At 37.4% G+C, this 19,991-nt stretch overlaps 1 protein-coding gene across 1 annotated transcript in view; it reads left to right on the plus strand.

Moving 5' to 3' along the window:
• The window catches only part of CFAP47 (cilia and flagella associated protein 47), a 596,979-nt gene that overhangs the window by 59,528 nt on the left and 517,460 nt on the right, over positions 1-19,991 (plus strand). Inside the window, exons 19-21 of the mRNA XM_087871295.1 lie at positions 1,042-1,119; positions 1,849-1,987; positions 13,355-13,449. Of these exons, the coding sequence (XP_087727421.1) occupies positions 1,042-1,119; positions 1,849-1,987; positions 13,355-13,449 (312 nt within the window). The remainder of the gene's footprint in view (positions 1-1,041; positions 1,120-1,848; positions 1,988-13,354; positions 13,450-19,991) is intronic.

Below are 19,991 nucleotides of genomic sequence, written 5' to 3' on the forward strand. Positions count from 1 at the left end.
TCATAAAGTGAAACCCTTTAGCAGAGAGGTCATTTAAACTCTCCAGAATGAAGCAAAAGAGCAAACACAGTAGCTGTTGCTTGTTAAACCAATTACCAGAACAAATGGACACAGGAACTAGCCAGATTTCTGAAGCTGCTTCTTTTCAGGAACAGAGATTAACCTTTTTCCTTCCAAACAAAGCTGAATAGGGAAAATTATTCCATCAATAAACACAGGATTAAACATCACCAAGCACAGAATTACTCTTCACCAAAAACCAGTTTTAGACTAAAACTCAGAAAGGGTATGTAAACTCACGTTTGAATGTCAATCTTTCTAGCTAGCCAAGAAGCCTTGCTGAATGTCACTCATCTTGGTTCCTTGTCATTAAAAGCTTCTGCTTCGTTATTCAATTATTTCTTCAAAGTGCTGATCACTGCACCCTGGCTGAAAGAACTCCAACAGGGGAGTATTTCCTTCCAACAGCAGTGTAAAAAGCTTAAAACAACCCTTCCACTTTAAGAAAGTCAAGCAAAGAAAAAAAAACCCTCCAAGAAGCTCCGGAAGCGACAGTAAGTCTAGGCGTACTGTCAAGAAGGGTTAACAGAGAGGCAGTTTCTGTAAGCAGGGCAATAAAGATTAGGCTAGAAACAACAGAATGTTGTAATTCCTTACAGGATTAACCCTGTAAAGTGGAAAAAACAAAAGGAGATTTCTTCTAACAACCAGTTCTCCGAACTGCTTAGTTCAGTTAACAACCGGTTCTAGTGAACCAGTGCGAACTGGTAGAATCCCACCCCATGTCACATGGCAAGTCACCTGGTTTATTTGGCACTCATCGTTTTTAGTACCCATTGTGCCTCCCAGAACCAATTAATGCCGAGTACCGAGATATCACTGTACTTTAGAAGCAAGGATTTGAGCACAGTAAGGGAACTGAATACTACAAAGTTGATAGTGAAGAATCTTAGCAGGAAATGCAAAGAACTAGTAAATAAAATAGAAATGAAACTGAAAATGAGAAATTAGGAAATCACTTTTGCCCCCCTCATTATTTAGGTAGAAATACGCAATGCAAAATCTTTGGAATTTAGGATTGGTGGATCAGTAGAGGTTCCTGACATACATATCAGTGCGGTAAATATGTAACATTTTGTGCATCTTTTAGGTTCTAAGATTTGTAGTACTGAATATTATGCATTTATTCATAGGGAAGTCCCATTTATTTTAATGAAAAGTATGATAAAATTTAAAATGCTCTGTGATGCTAAAGGATCTGTGTGTATAGACATATTCTCAATCTCAAATATGTTTACCTGAGATAATATCATTACAGAAATCAATATTTTTGGTCTCTCCCAGGATATCAGGAAATTGTATTATGAAATGTAAAGTAGCTCTAGTAAATAATAACACATCCCTTTCAAAAAAATAAGAAAATAGTAGTTGATAACTCCACAAAGTCTTAATTGTTCACATTCTGTTACTAGAATGTCCATTAGGTCCTGAGCATGTTTAAGATTGTTACTTCTTAGTTCGTGATAAACTATTCTTTAAGGCAATGACACAGCTTTGTCATGATCATTATGGTGATGTAAATTCTTTGGAACAGTTTTTTGTAATATGGAGGTGGTATATGAACCACCTTTCTTCAAATTATTAAAGCAAATTCAACATTTTCCATATTTATTTGACTGTTTCATAAGCTGTCCCATAATGCCACATATTCATAATAATATTTATTGTTATATCTCCATATGTATGAAGACATCCTATCTCTATAGCTTCCTCAACAGAATTGTTTGCAGTTTTGTTTCTTACCATTATCTTGGTCACTCAAATTATTATTTACTGCTTTCTTTAAAGTGCTCTTTTATCTTCCCTGGTGTTTATGTGGATTCTACTCAAGAAATTCCATTTTTTATTGAGAACAAAGGAAAGTCACATGCTAATGTGACAATAGATTTGTCTGAACATGATGACTTTACTCTACATTTTCAGCCAGGTATTTCTTATTTCAAAATTGTAGTTGTCTAGAAAAATCTGTTTAGTTTTTTTTTTTAAGGAAAGCCTGTTATATTTATCTTAAAATCTAAACTTTTAAAATAATTTAAAGATGTTTTACCAATAAAGGAGAATATTTGTAGATCAGGATTGAAATGAGGGGTCCTTGGTGCTCTCTGAATTTGCTTGTTTTCTTGCAGATGTTTCATTACCCTAACTAGGTAACATCATCAGTGCTAGTAAGGAGTGCCATTTGCTGTCAGTTTATATTCTGGTGTCTTGCCTGTCTGTGGGGGTAGGGGTGGTCTTAGGGATTCTTTGGTTGGGCTGTTTACTAATGGCGCTTAGGCAGTTTCTTGATTGGGGTATTGCTTACTTGATTGTTGGTCTGAAGTTGACCTTGGAGTTAATATCGGGGTGGGTTCTAAATTTTTTTTACTACTGGTTCTGTGGGCGTGGCTTATTTTGTGGGCATGGCTTGGTGGGGGGTAATGTGACTGGGTGGGCATGGCCAACTTTTTTTTTTTTTTTTTACTTTTAAAAGCATTTTTTCTACAACCTTAAGAGGTTGCAGAAAAAAAATGCTTTTAAAAGCCTCTGACGATCAGGCAACTCAGCTGGGATTGCCACAGGCTTTTAAAGGCATTTTTTTTCCTACAACCTCTTTGGCTGAAGAGGTTGTAGAAAAAATGCTTTTAAAAGCCTCTGATGATCCTAGCTGAGCCGCGCAATCATCAGAGGCTTTTTTTTTTACTTTTAAAAGCATTTTTTTGGCCGAAGAGGTTGTAGAAAAAATGCTTTTAAAAGTAAAAAAAAAAAAAAAAGCCTCTGATGAGGTAGGTGGGGTAAGTGAGCGGCGGCTGGGCCGGGGACCGGTTCGGGGGCATGGCCAGCCAATGTTATTACCAGTTCTCCGAACTACTACAAATTTTTACTACTGGTTCTTGTGAACCGGGAGCAACCCACCACTGGTTAATATATGCTGATCTGAGTGCTGATTACTGGTAGAGAGGTGCTGGAGTCTTTTTTTCTTTTGGGCTGGTTGATTGCCTCTTTTGCATGGTCTTCTACAGTATAGATGTTGTTAATGCCTATATATCTGTTGATGGCTGATTTGTCAGAGTATTAGGCTTCTAGAAATTCCCTGGCATTTTGGGATTTGGCCTGGTCTAGGATTAGACATCTCGACAGTCACATTTTCCCAATTGAAACTATGGTTAAATCTGTCTACATATTGGGAAATTAAAGATTTTTTGTCATGCCTTTGACTGCCAGTTGATGTTCATGGATGTGTTCTGCCAGTCTTCTTCCTATTTGTCTTACATAGTGGTTGTTGCAGTTCTTACATTGTATGTTGTGGATGACTGCTTTTTCTCCTGGGTTTGCTAGGTCTTTTGGTTTGCTTAGGATGTTTGGCTTGTGTGCTACCCTGATTCCATGTGGTTGTAGTAGTCTATTTGTGGTTTCTGAGATATTCTTGATGTACGGCAGTGTAGTTCTTTTTAGGGTTTGTGTTGGTTGTGCTATATTGGGTTGAATGGTCAAGGACTTTTTAAAAAAGTTTTTTATTAGTAATTCAAAATTAAAAACATTGGACATAGATATAACATCACTGGTACCAAGCATCTTCCAACACTTTAAACTAATACATAATATACTAATGATACTATAATAATATATTCCTTAGACCTTATACATTATTTAAACATAGTATAATAATAATAATTTATACCTTATTCCTATACATATCTATACCTTCATGTACCTATCTATACAATTCACATACATATTTAATTATAGTCTACCACTTCACATTTGTCTCGGATATCCTCCTTTTATCTAACCATTCGTAGAATTTTGCCCAGATTTTATAGTACAATGTTTCGCTTTTATCCTTGAGTTACAAGATGAGTCTATCCATTTCTGCACAGTTGAAAATTTTTAATAGTATTTCCTCTTCAGTTGGGGTGTCTTTTTATTTCTACTTCTGCGCAAAGGCTATCCATGCCGCTGTAAGTATATGCAGTAATAGATAATTTATGTCTTTCTTGTATTTGCCCTCTGTCATTCCCAAAAGGAAAAATTCCGGTTGGACTTCTATGTTTATTAACAAAATTTCTTCCAACCAACTCTTTATCAGATTCCAGTATTTTTTTTGCCTTTAAGCATTTTCACCACATATGATAGAAGTTCCCCAGAGCCACCTCACATTTCCAACATGCCAAAGAATTTCCCTTACTGATTCGTGCTAATCTTGGGGGGGGGGCACCTATAAAACAATATGAATTTTCCTTATATGAAGTTGCTAATGTGATTTTTAAATTTTTTTCCCATAGAGTCTGCCAATTGTCCAAATCAATACTATGACCAAAATATTTACTCCAAATTATCATCATTTCTTTGACTTGTTCCTCAATCATGTCTTGTTCCAATAAATAGCAATATAATTTACTTATGGTCTTACCCTCCCTACTTAATAATATCTTATCTAATTCTGATAATTCTTGCTTTATACCCCATTCCTTTTTGTCTTTGCTAAATTTAGATTGTATTTGGAGGTATGCCCACCATTCCAATTCAATTCCTTCTTCCTTTAAAATATTTCTCGCTTTCAATTCTCCTCTCTCATTCAGAACGTCTTTATAGATGACACCTTCCCCCCAATTTAGTAAAATTTGGATGAGTATACATTTCCAAAGTTGACACCCAATTGGGAATTTCCATATAATTACTTCTTTTTGTCTTGATCCAGATATCTAATAGAGCCCTCCTGATATAAAGCCTCCGGAAGTACTGATGGACTTTATGCTTTTCCTCCCATAAAATAGCATGCCACCCTGTCTGTAAATCGTGGCCTTCTAGCGCCAATAGTCTTGTATTTTTTAGATGCATCCACTAACTTATCCATATCAAAGCTGCTATCTGATAATATTTTCCCCAATCTGGCAAACCAAATCCCCCTCTTTCTCTAGCATCTTGTAATAACTTTAATCTAATTCTCGGTTTTTTCCCTTGCCAGATGAATTTTGAAATATGTCTATCCAAATTAGTAAAAAAGTCTTTTTTGAGCCAAATTGGTATGCACTGGAATAGAAACATTTTCGGTAACATTTTTGGAAACATTTTGGAAAAATGGGGAAATGGCGACTATCCTGCCCATTAAAGATAGCTGTAGTTTTCCCCATTTTTCCAAATCAGACCTAATTTGTGTCATTAATTTATCATAATTATCTTCTTTGAGTGTGATGCTCTCTGCCAGTCCACCCAACTGCACTGGAAACAAGCCAACACCAGAATGGAATAAAGCAGTTGCAATCCTTTAATTAGGTTCAGCACAGCAAACACAGGCAGGAGAAAGGCACAAGCCGGAAACAAGGTTTAAAGTTAGCGCTACACGCAATCGCAGTGTAGCGCCTTTTATATACACAGCAATAAATCAAGTGGCAATTAAACAGTTAACATCACCCCTCCTTCCCCTAGCTGGCCTGAAGGAGGAGCACAATAAATCAATTAACAATCAAACAGTCAACATCATCCCTCCTTCCTCAAGCTGGCCTGTAGGAGGAGCGCGCGTCTGTTACAGCACAAGGCAGCGTCATCTGCAAACACCATGCCCCCCCCATCTCCGATGAAAGAGTTTGCTTCGTTTTGTGTGCGGGTGGTAAAGACTTCTCAAACAGCTGATGACACGCCCCCGGAGAGTCCAACAGCTTGCCCCCTCCTCGTCGTCCTCCCTAGTGATGGCGAGACCCAACCGAGGCTCGACAGATGCATCTTGCAGTCAATTGAATTCCTAATTTTTTCGTAAACTGAATATTTATCTTTCCCTCCAATTCTTTTTTTCCCTCTTCAGTCATATTTTTCACTATCATTTTCATCTTTTCCTTATTTATTTTTAGGCCCGCTACTTCCCCATATTCCTCTAGCACTTCCATCAGCCTAACTCCGGATTGTACAGGCTCTTCAATAATAAAGATAGTCCGCAAATGCCTGTATTTTAAAAGTTTCTTTTCTTATTTTTAAACCTTTGATCTGTTCGTCTTCTCGAATTGTTCTAATTAAAATCTCTAATGATAAAATAAACAATAATAGTGATAGCGGACAACCTTGTCTTGTCTCTTTTTGGATTGGAAAATTCTTCGTCATTTCCCCATTGATTACCACTTTGGCTTCCTGTCTGGAATAGATTGCTTTATACATCCTTATAAATTTCCCCCCAAAATCCATATAATTTAATTGTTCTAATATAAAATCCCATTAAATGTTATCAAAAGCTTTTTTCGTATTGATAAATATCAGTGCCATCTGTTTTTCATTATGGACTTCATAATATTCTATGGTATCTAAAATAGTCCTGATTTGTTCCTTATATGCCTTCTGGGCAGGAAGCTATTTTAATCAGAATGAATAAAATTCTCTAAAAATTTATTTAATCTGTCTGTCATGATTGTCATAAAAATTTTGTAATCCGAATTCAGTAAAGATATTGGCCTATAATTTTTAGTATAAGTCAAATCGGAATTTTCTTTAAGGATCAGTGTAATTGTTGCTTCTTTCCACGATGCTGGTATCCTGGCTTCATTCAATACATCATTATATACCTCTAATAACAATGGACTTAGTATCTCCTGGTGATTTTTATAGATTTCTGACGGCAGACCATCAGGACCTGGTGTTTTATTACTTTTTTGTTTTTTGATTGCCTTGGATATCTCAAATACTGTTATCTCATTATTTAATAAATGTTTACATTTCACCAGGATTTTTGGCAGTCCTATTTTTGCAGATATTGCAATATCTTACCTTCCTCTATCTTTTCTTTATCATATACAGATTTTTAAAGAATTCATAGACCACCTTTCTCTTCCCTTCATTTTGACATATTAATTCTCCCTTACCATTATATAGTTTACTAATCTGACTTTTTTCCTTTTGTTTTTTTAATCTATAAGTCAATCAGCGTCCCTGCTTATTTGCATTCTCAAAAATTTTTTGTTTAATACTTTTTATTTGTTGTGCCATACTTTCCCTTTTCAATAATATTCAATTTATGTTTAATTGTATCTATTTGCCATTTCAACTCTCGGTTTTTTGGTTCTTTCTGTAATTCTTTCTCCATTTTACTAAGATCTCTTCCAAATTTTTCTGCCGTTGCCTTTTTTGTTTATTATCTTTAGCCATATATGTTATTGCTATTCCTCTCATAAAAACTTTTGCTGTATCCCACAAATTTTGATTATTCGTATCCTCTTTTTTATTGCTTTGAAAAAACAGGCTCATTTGGTCATCGATCTTTAATTTAAACTCATTTTGATTCAAAATTGCTTTTTTTAGGGTCCACCTCCTTATCTTTTTTTGCTCTTTCCACTTAATTATAATAGGATTATGATCTGCCCATGAGTTTATGTCAATATTAATTTCCTCAATTTCTACATTTAACTCTGTTGATGCCCAGGCCATATCAATTCGAGACCAAGATTGATGTCTGCCAGAATAATATGTATATTGTTTCTTGTTCCCACTTCTTTCCCTCCAACTATCCTTTATACTCAATTCTTCCACCATTTAAAAAAATGTATTAGGTAATATCCTTCTGACACCTTTCGTTAATCTATCATTTCTGTAATCTAGTTCTCTATCTACAATTGCGTTAAAATCACCAATTATGCACATGTTATCGTATTCTAAGTCTCCAATCATGTTATGTAATTTTGTGTAAAATAATTTTTGGCCCTCATTTGGCGCATATATTCCAACCAAGATCGTTTTTCTTTCCTTCAAAGTTATCTCTACTATTAATATTCTACCCTCCTCTTCTTTACACATTTGTTTGGCCAGGATTTCCTCCTTTACGTACATCACAATTCCCTCTTTCTTCTGTTGTGAAGATATAAACATATTCCCTAACTTGTTGCATTTTAATAGATGTTGATGTTGCTTTTTTATATGTGTTTCTTGCAAAACTATTATATCCAAATTCATCTTATACAATTTATTGAACTTTTCCCCCTTTTTTCTGAAGCATTTAAACCATTCACATTCAAAGATAAAATCGCTATTTCACCTTGTAAACCTCTACTTATACTTAGGTCTTGTTACCCTCGTTTGTCTGACTTCTTTTTAATCTTTGCATCCACCATCATTGTCTTTCCCATTGTCTACACTCTCTCCTTTCCCATTTCCTTTCTCTTTAATTTGAAATTCCCTCTTATCTGGTGACTGCCCTCTTAGTTCTCCTCCTTCCCTTATTTCTCTTTCCTCCAACTCAACCTCACTGCCAGAATTCTGTCTGCAGACTCTTCTACTTTGTCAACCATGTCCAGTCTAAACCTTTTTTCTCCCCAGGATACCATAATTCCTTCTGGTGTCAAGCACCGGAAATTTACATTTTTTTCTTGTTAGTTTAGATGTTAGCGTTTGGTAGGGTTGTCTTTTTTAAAAAAACATTTTTTTTTTTTTTTTCCAACAAAAAAAACTGTTAAACATAAAATACATCTTTTGAGGGCAAAGGTTTGTTCCGGTCATAGGTAGGTACAGTTGCTTGCATTTCTTTAACAAATTTGATTCCAAATTTCATCCATTTACATCTTTAACATAAAAATCAAACCACAAATTTTTTATCACAAATTCTGACATCTTAATCTAAACATTTAGCATTCTATTATATCACCATAAATCTTAATTCCCAAATAAACACAGCTCATTTTTATATATCATCTTTAGTTTCCAAATAAACACAATTCTAATTTTTATATCATTTTACAAATCAAAATTTCATATATATTCCTTAATCTCAAGACCCATTTCATCAAATCTCTATTTTAACCTCTATTGATATACATCTAATTTTTTTAGGCTTATCACCAATTACACTTCTCATTTTACATAAAATCATTTCTAAATCAATTCACATTATTTAATTATCATTCATCGTCTTCTTTTACCCCAATTAATTTCCAACATTTTTATTCTCATTCACAAGTTTCTGGACCTTTTTTCTGCTGACAAACTGCAACTCTGTGTTGCTCTCTGGGAGACTCAGATAGCTATTTCTGCCTTTTAAGGCGTCATCAGTGAGCCACACCCACTTCTCAGATATCCTCCCTGTAAAGGTACAATGTGTCTTTTTCTTTTTCGTAGGCTTTTATGGGCATATTCTTTCTAGCCAGGTTTTACCTACATAAACTAAGTTGTTCTACAGCCCTGGTTCTGTGAAATCTCATTCACAAGTTTCTGGGCCTTTTTTCTGCTGATAAACTGCAACTCTGTGTTGCTGTCTGGGAGACTCAGATAGCTATTTCTGCCTTTTAAGGCGTCATCAGTGAGCCACACCCTCTTCTCAAGTATCCTCCCTGTAAAGGTACAATGTTTCTTTTTCTTTTTCGTAGGCTTTTATGTGCATATTCTTTCTAGTCCATTTTCTTCCCTTCTTTTCCTTGCTCCATTTTCTTTTGTTCCTGCGCCTGCTAGTTTCAATTTTAATAGTTCCATTTTATTTCTTCTTTCTTTCCACCAATAAAACCACCAATAGACAGATTGGGAATCCCCAAAGTCAGACACTCTTGGTTATTTTCAAAGTAATCCAATTTAAGTAGTAGAACACATTGTTTCTCTTTCAGCCAAAAGCAATCTGCAATACACACTTTCACTTAGTCACGGCAATTCTCCATTTTGTCAATTATATGGTCATCTGCTTGTCTCTTTTCTTTTAGCTTTTAAAGTTATCAAGTTTCTATTTATCGTTTTTTTTTCTTTTTTCTTTCTCCAAAGGTAATCTATTCCAATTTAAAAAAGTTTCTCAATTTTCTAACTTTTTTCAGTAGACAATTATTCCAAATCGGACAGTAGTAGACTAAGCTCCTTAATGGGTCTTTTCCTCCTGCAAGTTATTTTACTAAATCTTCTTGCCCCACTGATCCGTAGCCGTTATTTAAGGCTGGGGGCTTAATTGTAAAAATCCATGTTCTAAGCGCTGCTCTTGCCTGGGTTGGTGTCACTCACCCGGCTTCCAAATGCTTCGCTCTTTTCTCCTTTCTTCCTCCTGCACAGTGCTTCTCCAGTTTGCTCCGGCTTCGAGGCAGTCACCATGGCTGCAGCACCCCCCACCGCTGGCTCAGAGGGTTTTCTCTGGCCTCCAAGAAACTTGCCCGTTCCTCTTGGCCATCCAAGGTGTCCCTCTCTTTCCCTTGTCCCTACAGGACAGGTTTGGTCTGCAGACCTGTCAGTGGCAGTTCGACAGTTGGAGTTTTCGCGGGGCTCATCAGAGCCCTGCTATTTCCCCGACTAAATCGCCGCGGCGCCAAACCGGAAGAGTAGGTAGGGTTGTCTTAATTATCTTACCCTTCTAGGGACTTTTTGAGCACCTCCAGCTATCTTCCTCTAAACTCTAATGGGTCATCTCTGGTCCTATGTAGGATCTCATCACAAATTGATTTTTTAAGTATTCTAATATACACTTCTTTGGGTAGATTATTCCTACATACATAATTAGTGTGGATCCTATAGGTCCTCACTCTTTTCTTCCCTCACATTCTGGAACTGTAGGTAGTGGGCTGCCTTTTCTGTTTCTAAGTGGATGACCGACATTTCAAGATCTTTGTTAGCTTGTATTAATCTTTCTTCCATCTCCTCCATTCTTTTTTCTTCCCATCCCATTCTCTCCTCCATCTACTACAATTTTTGCTCATTTTTCATAATTTGTTGTTGGAAGCATTCAAATTGATCATCCATTGATCTCATCTTTTCTTTCAGTTCTCCCGTGTCACTCCTTACTTCTCCTATCTTTCGTTTCAAATCCTTGTGATTTTTCAACATAACATCCTACATTGTTTGTTGTAGATCTACATCTGTTGTAGATCTTTGAATGAATTTGATCTTTCCCTTTGCATTATTTCTTCAATGGACCTTTGCCCTGCTGGACTCAGTTCCACTGTCGTAGTTTGGGTCCCCTGCCTCTTTCTTGCGCTAATTCTCGTCAGATTAGGAATGCTTGTCATCTTTGCCACCACTTTAAACCAACTTCCCCACTTCCTTATAGTCCTCTTATATTTCTCCAGGACACCCAAGCTGTCACTATTTCAACTATTCAATTTTCAGTGCTTAGATTTACAGCTTCCACTAGATATCATATATTTTTAGGTGTCTTTTAGTTTTGGCTTCCTTATATCAATCTATCTTTCCAAAATATCAATCTAAAACATTTAACAATATCAACAATTAATTAGTGGCAAAATATATAATTAAATCACTTATAATGTTAATAATATCAGTAATTAATGCAGTAGATAGTAAAAGATGGTAATCAAAATAATAAGAAGAAAAAGAAAAAATAGTAATCATAAAGATAGTTTCTTCTTAAGGGTGTCCCATGTCAACACCACAATATAATACAGTTAATTTTCTCTATTTCTATATGAACACTACTTCACAAGTTTCATCACACCCAATATTACACGCAGATTCTCCATAATTTTTAAGTTGATTGGCAGCAAGCTCACAAAAGTAGTTCTTATATTCCTTTGAGTTGACTTTCTTCCTGTAAATTATCTCCGGTTTTCCCTTTGCCCTTTCCCTTACTCCCTGTTATATTACTCAGCAATCAGTCTCTCTTCAAAATGTCCGTAACCTCCGATTAATCAGCACTTTCATTTTCAAACTTTGAATTGTCTGTTTCCTTGATGTCAAATTGTCAATGGTAACAAGAGTCCCCCTTGGCTCTTTTCCCTTACTCCGCCAATGTTATCTCTCGCATTGAAATGGTCTTGTTTAAGCCCAAACTTGCCAAGCGTCACTATATTTTGGAGGAAACTTCCTCCTTCCTAGGGCCTCCTTCTTCCTCTTCCCTCTTTAAAAATCCTCCAGGAAGATCTTTCATCCCGGATCACTCGCAAGAGGCTGCCGAGATCACTCTACCCCAGATCCGTCTCTCTGTTGTCCCGTTATTCCACCGCTATCGTCGTCCAGCTGTCTGCTGTCATTTCTTTGCAGCCACCATTATGGGCCAACTTCTTTCCCCGATCAGCTTCTCCAAGGCTTTCCTGCCATCCACTATCTCGACCGTCGCCGAGAGCTGCACCGCAGGGCATCCCTTTCTTCCAATACCCCTCCAAGGGATCTGGGACTCTGAAAAGTCCGCCAACCGATTGAAAATTGCTGTGGAAGCGACTCTCTATATTGGAGCTCCGTTTTACACAGCTTTCCTCCTTGACAGCTGACCCTGCCCCTGAGTGGTCAAAGACTTTTGATGAAGTTGCATTGGTATCCATTTTGTTGGAATGTGTTGTAATGATGCTCCATTTCCTTTTTCTGCTGTTCTAGGTTGCTGCAGTGTGTTTGGGCTCGTTTAAATAAAGTCCTTATGCAGCTTCTCTTGTGGGAAGTTGGGTTGTTGCTTTCGTAGTGGAGCATCTGGTTAGTATGGGTGGTTTTTCTGTAGACTTGCATCTACAGAAATATATTTTATTTAAATATAGATATTTATGTATTTATTTAGAGAATTCCATTTAGTAAGTTTATTAAAACTTTCTATGTTAAATGTGATGAAGATTAGTTGTAAGCCTGCACATATTCTTTTGATGTTCTTACATCCCATAATAAAATAATATCAACCTGAAAAGTATATGGGATGTTCCTATGTAAAAATGTGGCCACATTCTCCAGCACCTTCCTCCAAAAGCGAAAACTGGATAAAAATTGTCTAGAATGGTTTGGTTTAGTTGGAGAGTGGGGAGAGGAAGCTAAAATAGATGTAGCTTAGCTAATAGCTTCCAGAACCCTGTCCACTTTATCAGGCCCAACAAGAACAAACTCCTTACAGAGGCTCAGTCATTTCCACAGGATTTGCTTCAAAGCCAGAGTTCAATTTAGTGTGAATCTGATCAACTTCTTTCCTTAGATTTCTCGCATTTTCGTTACAATGACCTTGTTTATCAGACATGTCAAACACAAGGCCCGCAGGCCAAATCCAATCCACAGTGGACCCAGATGGATGCCCCCACGGCACATGCAGAGGAGGTAGTGAGTGTGTGGGGGCCGATGGTGTCCGGCAGCAGCCTGCCCACCAACCCCCAATGGCCCTGGCAAACGGGAAGGGCGGGGAGCAGGCTTGCTGGAGGACAAGGTTGGATTGTGGGGGCTGAGCGTCCAGGGGCCTCAGCATGGCGGTGATGGCAACCAGAGGGTTGCCTCACTGCAACCCCACAGTCTGTCTTTGTTTGCCCGCGGCCGCAAATATTTAAGTCGGATCTCTAATCAGTTTCAGCTTTCTGTATTCACCATGAGCAGGACTTAAATCAATAGAATAGAAATATACTACTGTAAAATTGAAAGTACAAATAATTGGTAAAATTATTTTTATATTTTCTGATAGATATGCATAAGACATCAGAGGCATCTCGAGTATATCGTGTGACTATAGAAGCCAATACTATTACGGAATGTTCTCTGAATTTCACACCAAAAGAAGTAAGTTTATGTTTTAGTGAATATTAATCTATTTATATTGTTTTAAAATGTTATTTCCCATCTTCCCTGCCTAAATCCTGTTGGGTTGCCTCATTATGGCAACGTGTGTGTGTATGAATGTGTGTGTATTCCTGGGAGGGGCGAGTGAAGAATGTTGAGAGGATATGGCAAGATTATATTTTCCTAGTAGAGTCACCCACCATATAAAGATCCCAGCTGCTCAGCTAAAATAAACAGGCATCTATATTGGCCAGCAGCAGTATAGAAAGATACTGAAGTGACAGTTGCAAATTAATTATTGCATGGGAGAAAACAAAAGTAAACCATGCCTATATTTTTTATCAAGAAAACCGTATGGATAGAAAATATAAAATGATTGATGATACTACACAACTTCTGTAAAGAGATTGAAGATGGAATCAAACAAGGAAATACAAGGAAAGTCTTTTCAAAGATTTCTAAACTCAGGTTCCAATCTTGAATTGGGCATAATTCATAAAGAAATCCATGGACAGATCATAACCAATTTAAAGGTTATCAAAAAAGATAGAAATCGTATATTAAAATGCTATATAGTAGAAATGTCAACAGTCAAAATTCCTTAGAAGATATTTCCTACTTACAAGAAACTCTGGTACTAGATGGTGAAGTTAGATCAGCATCCTGATTATTACCCAAATCAAAAGGCTACAGGAACTGATGGAATACCCATTGATATACAGCAAGCAACAGAAGAAGGTTGGTCAACGCTTGGTCAAAGTTCAAACCAAGCTATTGCTAGCAAATCTGGAGAATGACACAGTGGGCACAGATTGGAAGAGCTGAATCTACATTCCAATATCTAATAAACGAGTGTGCAAACTGTTGTACGAATCGTTAATTTCATATGCCAGTAAAATAATGGTTAGGATTATCCAATGCAGATTAGAACCCTATGTGGAAAAAGAGATGCCAGATGTTAAAACAAGCTTTAGAAAAGGCCGAGGAATATGAGACCTAAGTGCTGCATAATTGAGAAAGCGAAAATATATATAAAAAAGAAGTCACTATGTCCATCATTGATTATCAAAAAATTTTTGACTGTCAAATTATGGAACGTGCTAAAAAAAAGGGGAAACTCAGAACATCTCATTGTACTCATGAGAAATTATATGCAGATCAGGAAGCCATATTATGGGCAGCCTGACTCCAGATTGGCAGAGGAGTGAGACAAGTCTGTATATCTTCTTTTATTTATTCAATTTATATGCTGAATATATATTAAGGGAAGTTGGATTAGAAGAAGATGAATGTGGTTTTGAAATTGGAAGAAATAATTTCCATTAGTAATTTTGGAGATTTTTCTTTAAATTACCCAGTATTATTTCACAGTGATTTCCAATGCTATTTCCTGTTATCAACTGTTATCAATAAATTCCCTTCAAATGTATTTTATCAGTTTCCATACGGTTTGCACTGCCAATGGGAGTTAATAGTTGATACTTATGAAAACTATTGGACTGGGAAAAATCGATCTACATAACATTTTTAGATATAATGAATAAACCTATATAAACCTCAGGCATGTATGCTTTCTTTTGCAACCAGAGGAGGGAAAAGGAAAGATTTTCACTTTAAAATAAATGGTACTTTGTACTGAATACAACTTTGGAATTATTTGATCTGGCAGAACATGATAATAGCTATTTTAGTAGAGTTTTATGGGTTTATATTCTGGCTTTTTCTAAAATTGAAAGTAGAAGATTTCTTCTTCACCCTAATTTATATCCAGGATATAAATTTGTAATTTGATAGCTGTGAGTCATGCTGACCTGGCATATCCAATAAATAAATTTTAAGAGCTCTGATAAGCTTATTAACATGGCATAACTGATGAGGACATCTGACATTATATATGGTTTCCTCATAGGTTTTTATAAATTCTGGAACAGTTCAATAATTTGTATTAGGAGTGTTATTTTTAATTTGTTTTCTAGGGAACCTGGAAATGTTAAAGTTTCAAGGCAAGGAGTGGTCATTGTAGCTCATTACATTTATTTATTTATAAAAAAACTAGGATAATGATGTATACATATATACATGCATATATATGTATTTTTTCAATAGGTGCAGGTTCTGCTTTTTGGGTCAACATGCCATTTTGTGCAATCAAATGTACCATCTGTGTCCAACTGGGCATTTTTCATGTCCGCATTTATTGTATCTTGCCATCTTTGCTTTTGCCTTCCATGCGGTCACTTGCCATCTATATTAAAGTGGAAGGCAATGCAGACAACAGTATGGAGTGCTGCTTGCAGAACATGGCCTTACCACTATTTTTAATATATATGTATATATAAGAACTCATTATTCCTGAGAACTCATTATTCAGGAGATAACTATTGGATAACATCTCTTCATACATTAGTAGCTCATCTCTTTGCCCCACAGTAAACTTTTACCAAGTTTCATCAGTCAGAATAGTGGAATTAATTATGGTTTCTTAGAAAATAAATTGTATTCTAGCCTTTTTTTTTTGTTAGAATCAATTATAACAACAGCCTTTTAGAGCAATCACCTATTAATTTTGTCAGTCATTGTTCATTCTTAAGGAACATTGTCTTGTTCCCCCTCCCTTCTTTTTATCACTGATGTATATTCCTAAATGAGAACTTCTGAAAAGTTCTGATGAGAAAAATGAGATTTTTCTAGGATGATAGAAATATTTATTTTATTTTATTTTATTTTATTTTATTTTATTATTTTATTTTATTTTATTTTATTTTATTTTATTTTATTTTTATTTATTTTATTTTATTTTATTATTTTATTTTATTTTATTATTTTATTTTATTTTATTTTATTTTATTATTTTATTTTATTTTATTTTATTTTATTTTATTATTTATTTTATTATTTTATTTTATTTTATTTTTATTTTATTTTATTTTATTTTATTTTATTTTATTTTATTTTATTTTATTTTATTTTATTATTTTATTTTATTTTTTATTTTATTTTTTTATTTTATTATTTTATTTTATTTTTAAATTTCTATACTGCCCTTCTCCCTGAGGACTCAGGGCGGTGTACAGCCAAAATTAAAAAACATGCAGTACAAATATTAAAAAAACAATTAAAAGATATATAAATTTGGCCCAATTAAAACTCACTACCAATTAAAACATTTAAAAATTTCTTCTTAAGCCAGCCCGGCTTGCTTGAAAAAATGGGTTTTAAGGGCATGACGGAAGGCACTGAGGTCTTGGATTCTCCTTATCTCTGGGGGCAGCTGATTCCAGAGGGTAGGTGCCCCCACAGAGAAGGTCCTCCCCCTGGGGGTCACCAGCCTGCACTGTTTGGCTGATCGCACCCCGAGAAGGCCCTCTCTGTGGGAGCGCACGGGTCGATGGGAGGTCGTCGGTAGCAGCAGGTGGTCTCGAAGATAGCTAGGCCCTATGCCATGGAGCGCTTTAAAGGTGATAACCAACACCTTGAAGCGCACCCGGAAGACCACCGGGAGCCAGTGCAGCTCGCGCAGGAGCGGTGTTACATGGGAGCGCCATGCTGCTTCCGTCACTACCCACGCTGCTACGTTCTGGACCAGCTGGGAGCCTCCGGGTGCTCCTCAAGGGGAGCCCCATGTAGAGAGTGTTGCAGTAGTCAAGGCGAGAGGTGACGAGGGCATGAGTGACTGTGCACAGGGAATCCCGATCAAAAAAGGGCCGCAACTGGCGAATCAGGCGAACCTGACAAAAGGTCCCCCTGGTTACAGCCGTCAGATGTTCCTCCAAGGACAGCTGCATATCCAGGAGGACTCCCAGATTGCAAGCCCTCTCTGTGGGGGCCAACGACTCGCCCCCAATAGTCAGTGATGGAGTCAACTGACTATATCGGGATGCCGGGAGCCACAGCCACTCAGTCTTGGAAGGGTTGAGCTTGAGCCTGTTCCTCCCCATCCAGATCCGCACAGCCTCCAGGCACTGGGACATCACTTCAAGGACATCGTTGGGGTGGCCTGGGGTGGAGATGTACAGCTGGGTGTCATCAGCGTACTGGTGGTATCTCACCCCAAAGCCATGGATGATCTCGCCCAGCGGCTTCACATAAATGTTGAACAGAAGGGGCGAGAGGACTGATCCCTGCGGCACTCCACAAATGAGAGGCCTCGAGGTCGACCTCTGCCCCCCTGCCAACACAAACTGTGACCGGTTGGAGAGAAAGGAGGAGAACCACCGTAACACAGTGCCTCCCACCCCCAACTCTTCCAGCCGGTGCAGCATGATACCATGGTCGATGGTATCAAAAGCTGCTGAGAGGTCTAACAGGACCAGAACAGAGGAGCAACCCCTGTCCCGAGCCCTCCAGAGATCATCAACCAACGCGACCAATGCCGTTTCCGTGCTGTGCCCAGACCTGAAACCCGACTGGAATGGATCTAGATAAGATGTTTCCTCCAGGAATTGTGGAAACTGTCGCCATGAAGCGAAGGTTGGAGACAGGACGGTAGTTGGCCAATATTGCCGGATCCAGGGATGGCTTCTTAAGGAGAGGCCTCACCACCGCCTCTTTCAAGGCGGTGGGGAAGTAACCCTCACTCAACAAAGCGTTGATAACACCCTGGAGCCAGCCTCGTGTAACCTCCCGGGAAGCCAGTACCAACCAGGAGGGACACGGGTCCAGTAAACATGTGGCCGCACTAAGTCTCTAATCTATCTGATTTTATTTTGCCAATAGTAACAATTCTCAAGGTATTGATAAAAGATTTCACCTCCCTCCCTGCTGCCTCATTCTAATGATCCTCAGGAAGATGAATTTAGGCTGAAGCACCAACTTTCATCATGAGTAAAATAAGCAAACCTGAGAATCATTATTTATTACATTAATTGGTTAATTGCCAGATAATTAGAATAATGCAGTCCTTCACAGCTTCCTGACACTATTGCCCTCCTGGTTAAGCATGCAATCAGGGGATGATGGTATATTTTATTTATTTATTTATTTATTATATTTCTATACCGCCTTTCTCCCGTAGGACTCAATATATAGTTAATCTCAGAAGGAAAGTGGTTAGTGGTGGGATGGTGATGACTAAGAACTCTCATGATTCTTGTGTGATGGTTAGATTGAGCAAGATCTGAAATGAAGAGCCTTGGATCTGCTCTGTATGAAATCTAGCATCTACAGAGAGAGAGGGAGGAAGGGAGAGATGGAGAGAGAGAGAAAAAAAGAAATATTACATTACCAGGAAGGGAGGGAGGGAGGAAGGGAGGGAGATTTTTTAAAAAAGAAATAATACATTACCAGTGAGTGCAGTTATAGGGCGCTGTTTAGATTTTTCTATTTTTTACTGATAAAATATTTTTATGTGCAACACACCTACTATTTCTTCTTTTAAATTTAATTATAGATGTCAAATGAGTCTGTTTTAATTTTTCTGGCAAATTATTAATGAGGATAAATAGAGTGTTTTCCCCATATAGTAGCTTTTGACATTTTGCTAAGCCAGATTTCTTTTTTCATTATCTCAGTGTTCTACATTTGCTCTGTATTGGTTTTACTTCAGTTTGTTTTTTGGAGGAAACAAGTCTAAGAAAATTGACCTTGGAACCTCTAGTAAGAAAATGTTATATCTACTATATTAGGATGTATATCCATGTATATAAAGATAAATTGTCTGAAGCTATAGGTTTGGTACAAATAAATACAATACAGAACAAATAATTAGTACAACATAACACCACAATACCACTGATATTTAACCTATACTTCTTTAACTCTACTGGCCATGCTATTGCTATTTGTAACTTGCTTCTGAAAGCTGGGATAGTGTTGTGGCCCGCCAGTGGCCTGCGCGAATTGTTGCTGATCCTGACGATGAGGAGGCTGGTGTGGTGTTGCACCAGCAGCCTGTGCACCCGGTGCTCAAGTCGGACAGTGAGGAGGCTGAAGAAGATGTGGTGCCAGAGGCAGAGATCGAGTCAGGGCCTTCAGAACCTCCAGAGGCTCCTTTAATGAAGAGGATGAAGAGGAGGAGCCTCTTCTCAATGCACGGGCACGCAGAGCTGCCAAAAGACAGGAGTGGTTCCTCAGGAGGAGGTCTCCTCGAGAGTAAGGCTTGGGGCTAATTGGCCACTCCCTTAGCCTATTTAAGAAAGAATGCAGCTTGCAACAAGCTGCAGGAAACAACTTTAATTCACTAATCGCGTTGGGATTTCTATGCAACCTTGCTTCTGGGCTTTCTGCCAACTCCAGTAAGACTCTGACTATCTTATCTGTGGAATTCTGGCAGGCTGTTAAGAACACTTATTAACAGTCGGCATTTGCTAAAATTGCGTTATTTGAGTAAACTAAGTTTTGTTCAGAGTTTGTGTGTGCTGTGTTCTTTGGGATCCGTAGCTGGGGCAGAACAGTTAGGTGTATGACAATGAACAAATTGAAGCTGAATGCAGAAAGATTGTCCTTTTTTAGTATAAGAGCATGTTTACGTTTTCAATATACTGAATCAGATGCTACTGTTAGAAAAGCAGAGGTTAGGAGTACAGTGTTTCAGCTTTATTTAA

Source organism: Pantherophis guttatus, chromosome 5 (genome assembly GCF_059756535.1).
Source record: "Pantherophis guttatus breed Tessera chromosome 5, ASM5975653v1, whole genome shotgun sequence".
Lineage (NCBI taxonomy): Eukaryota > Metazoa > Chordata > Lepidosauria > Squamata > Colubridae > Pantherophis > Pantherophis guttatus.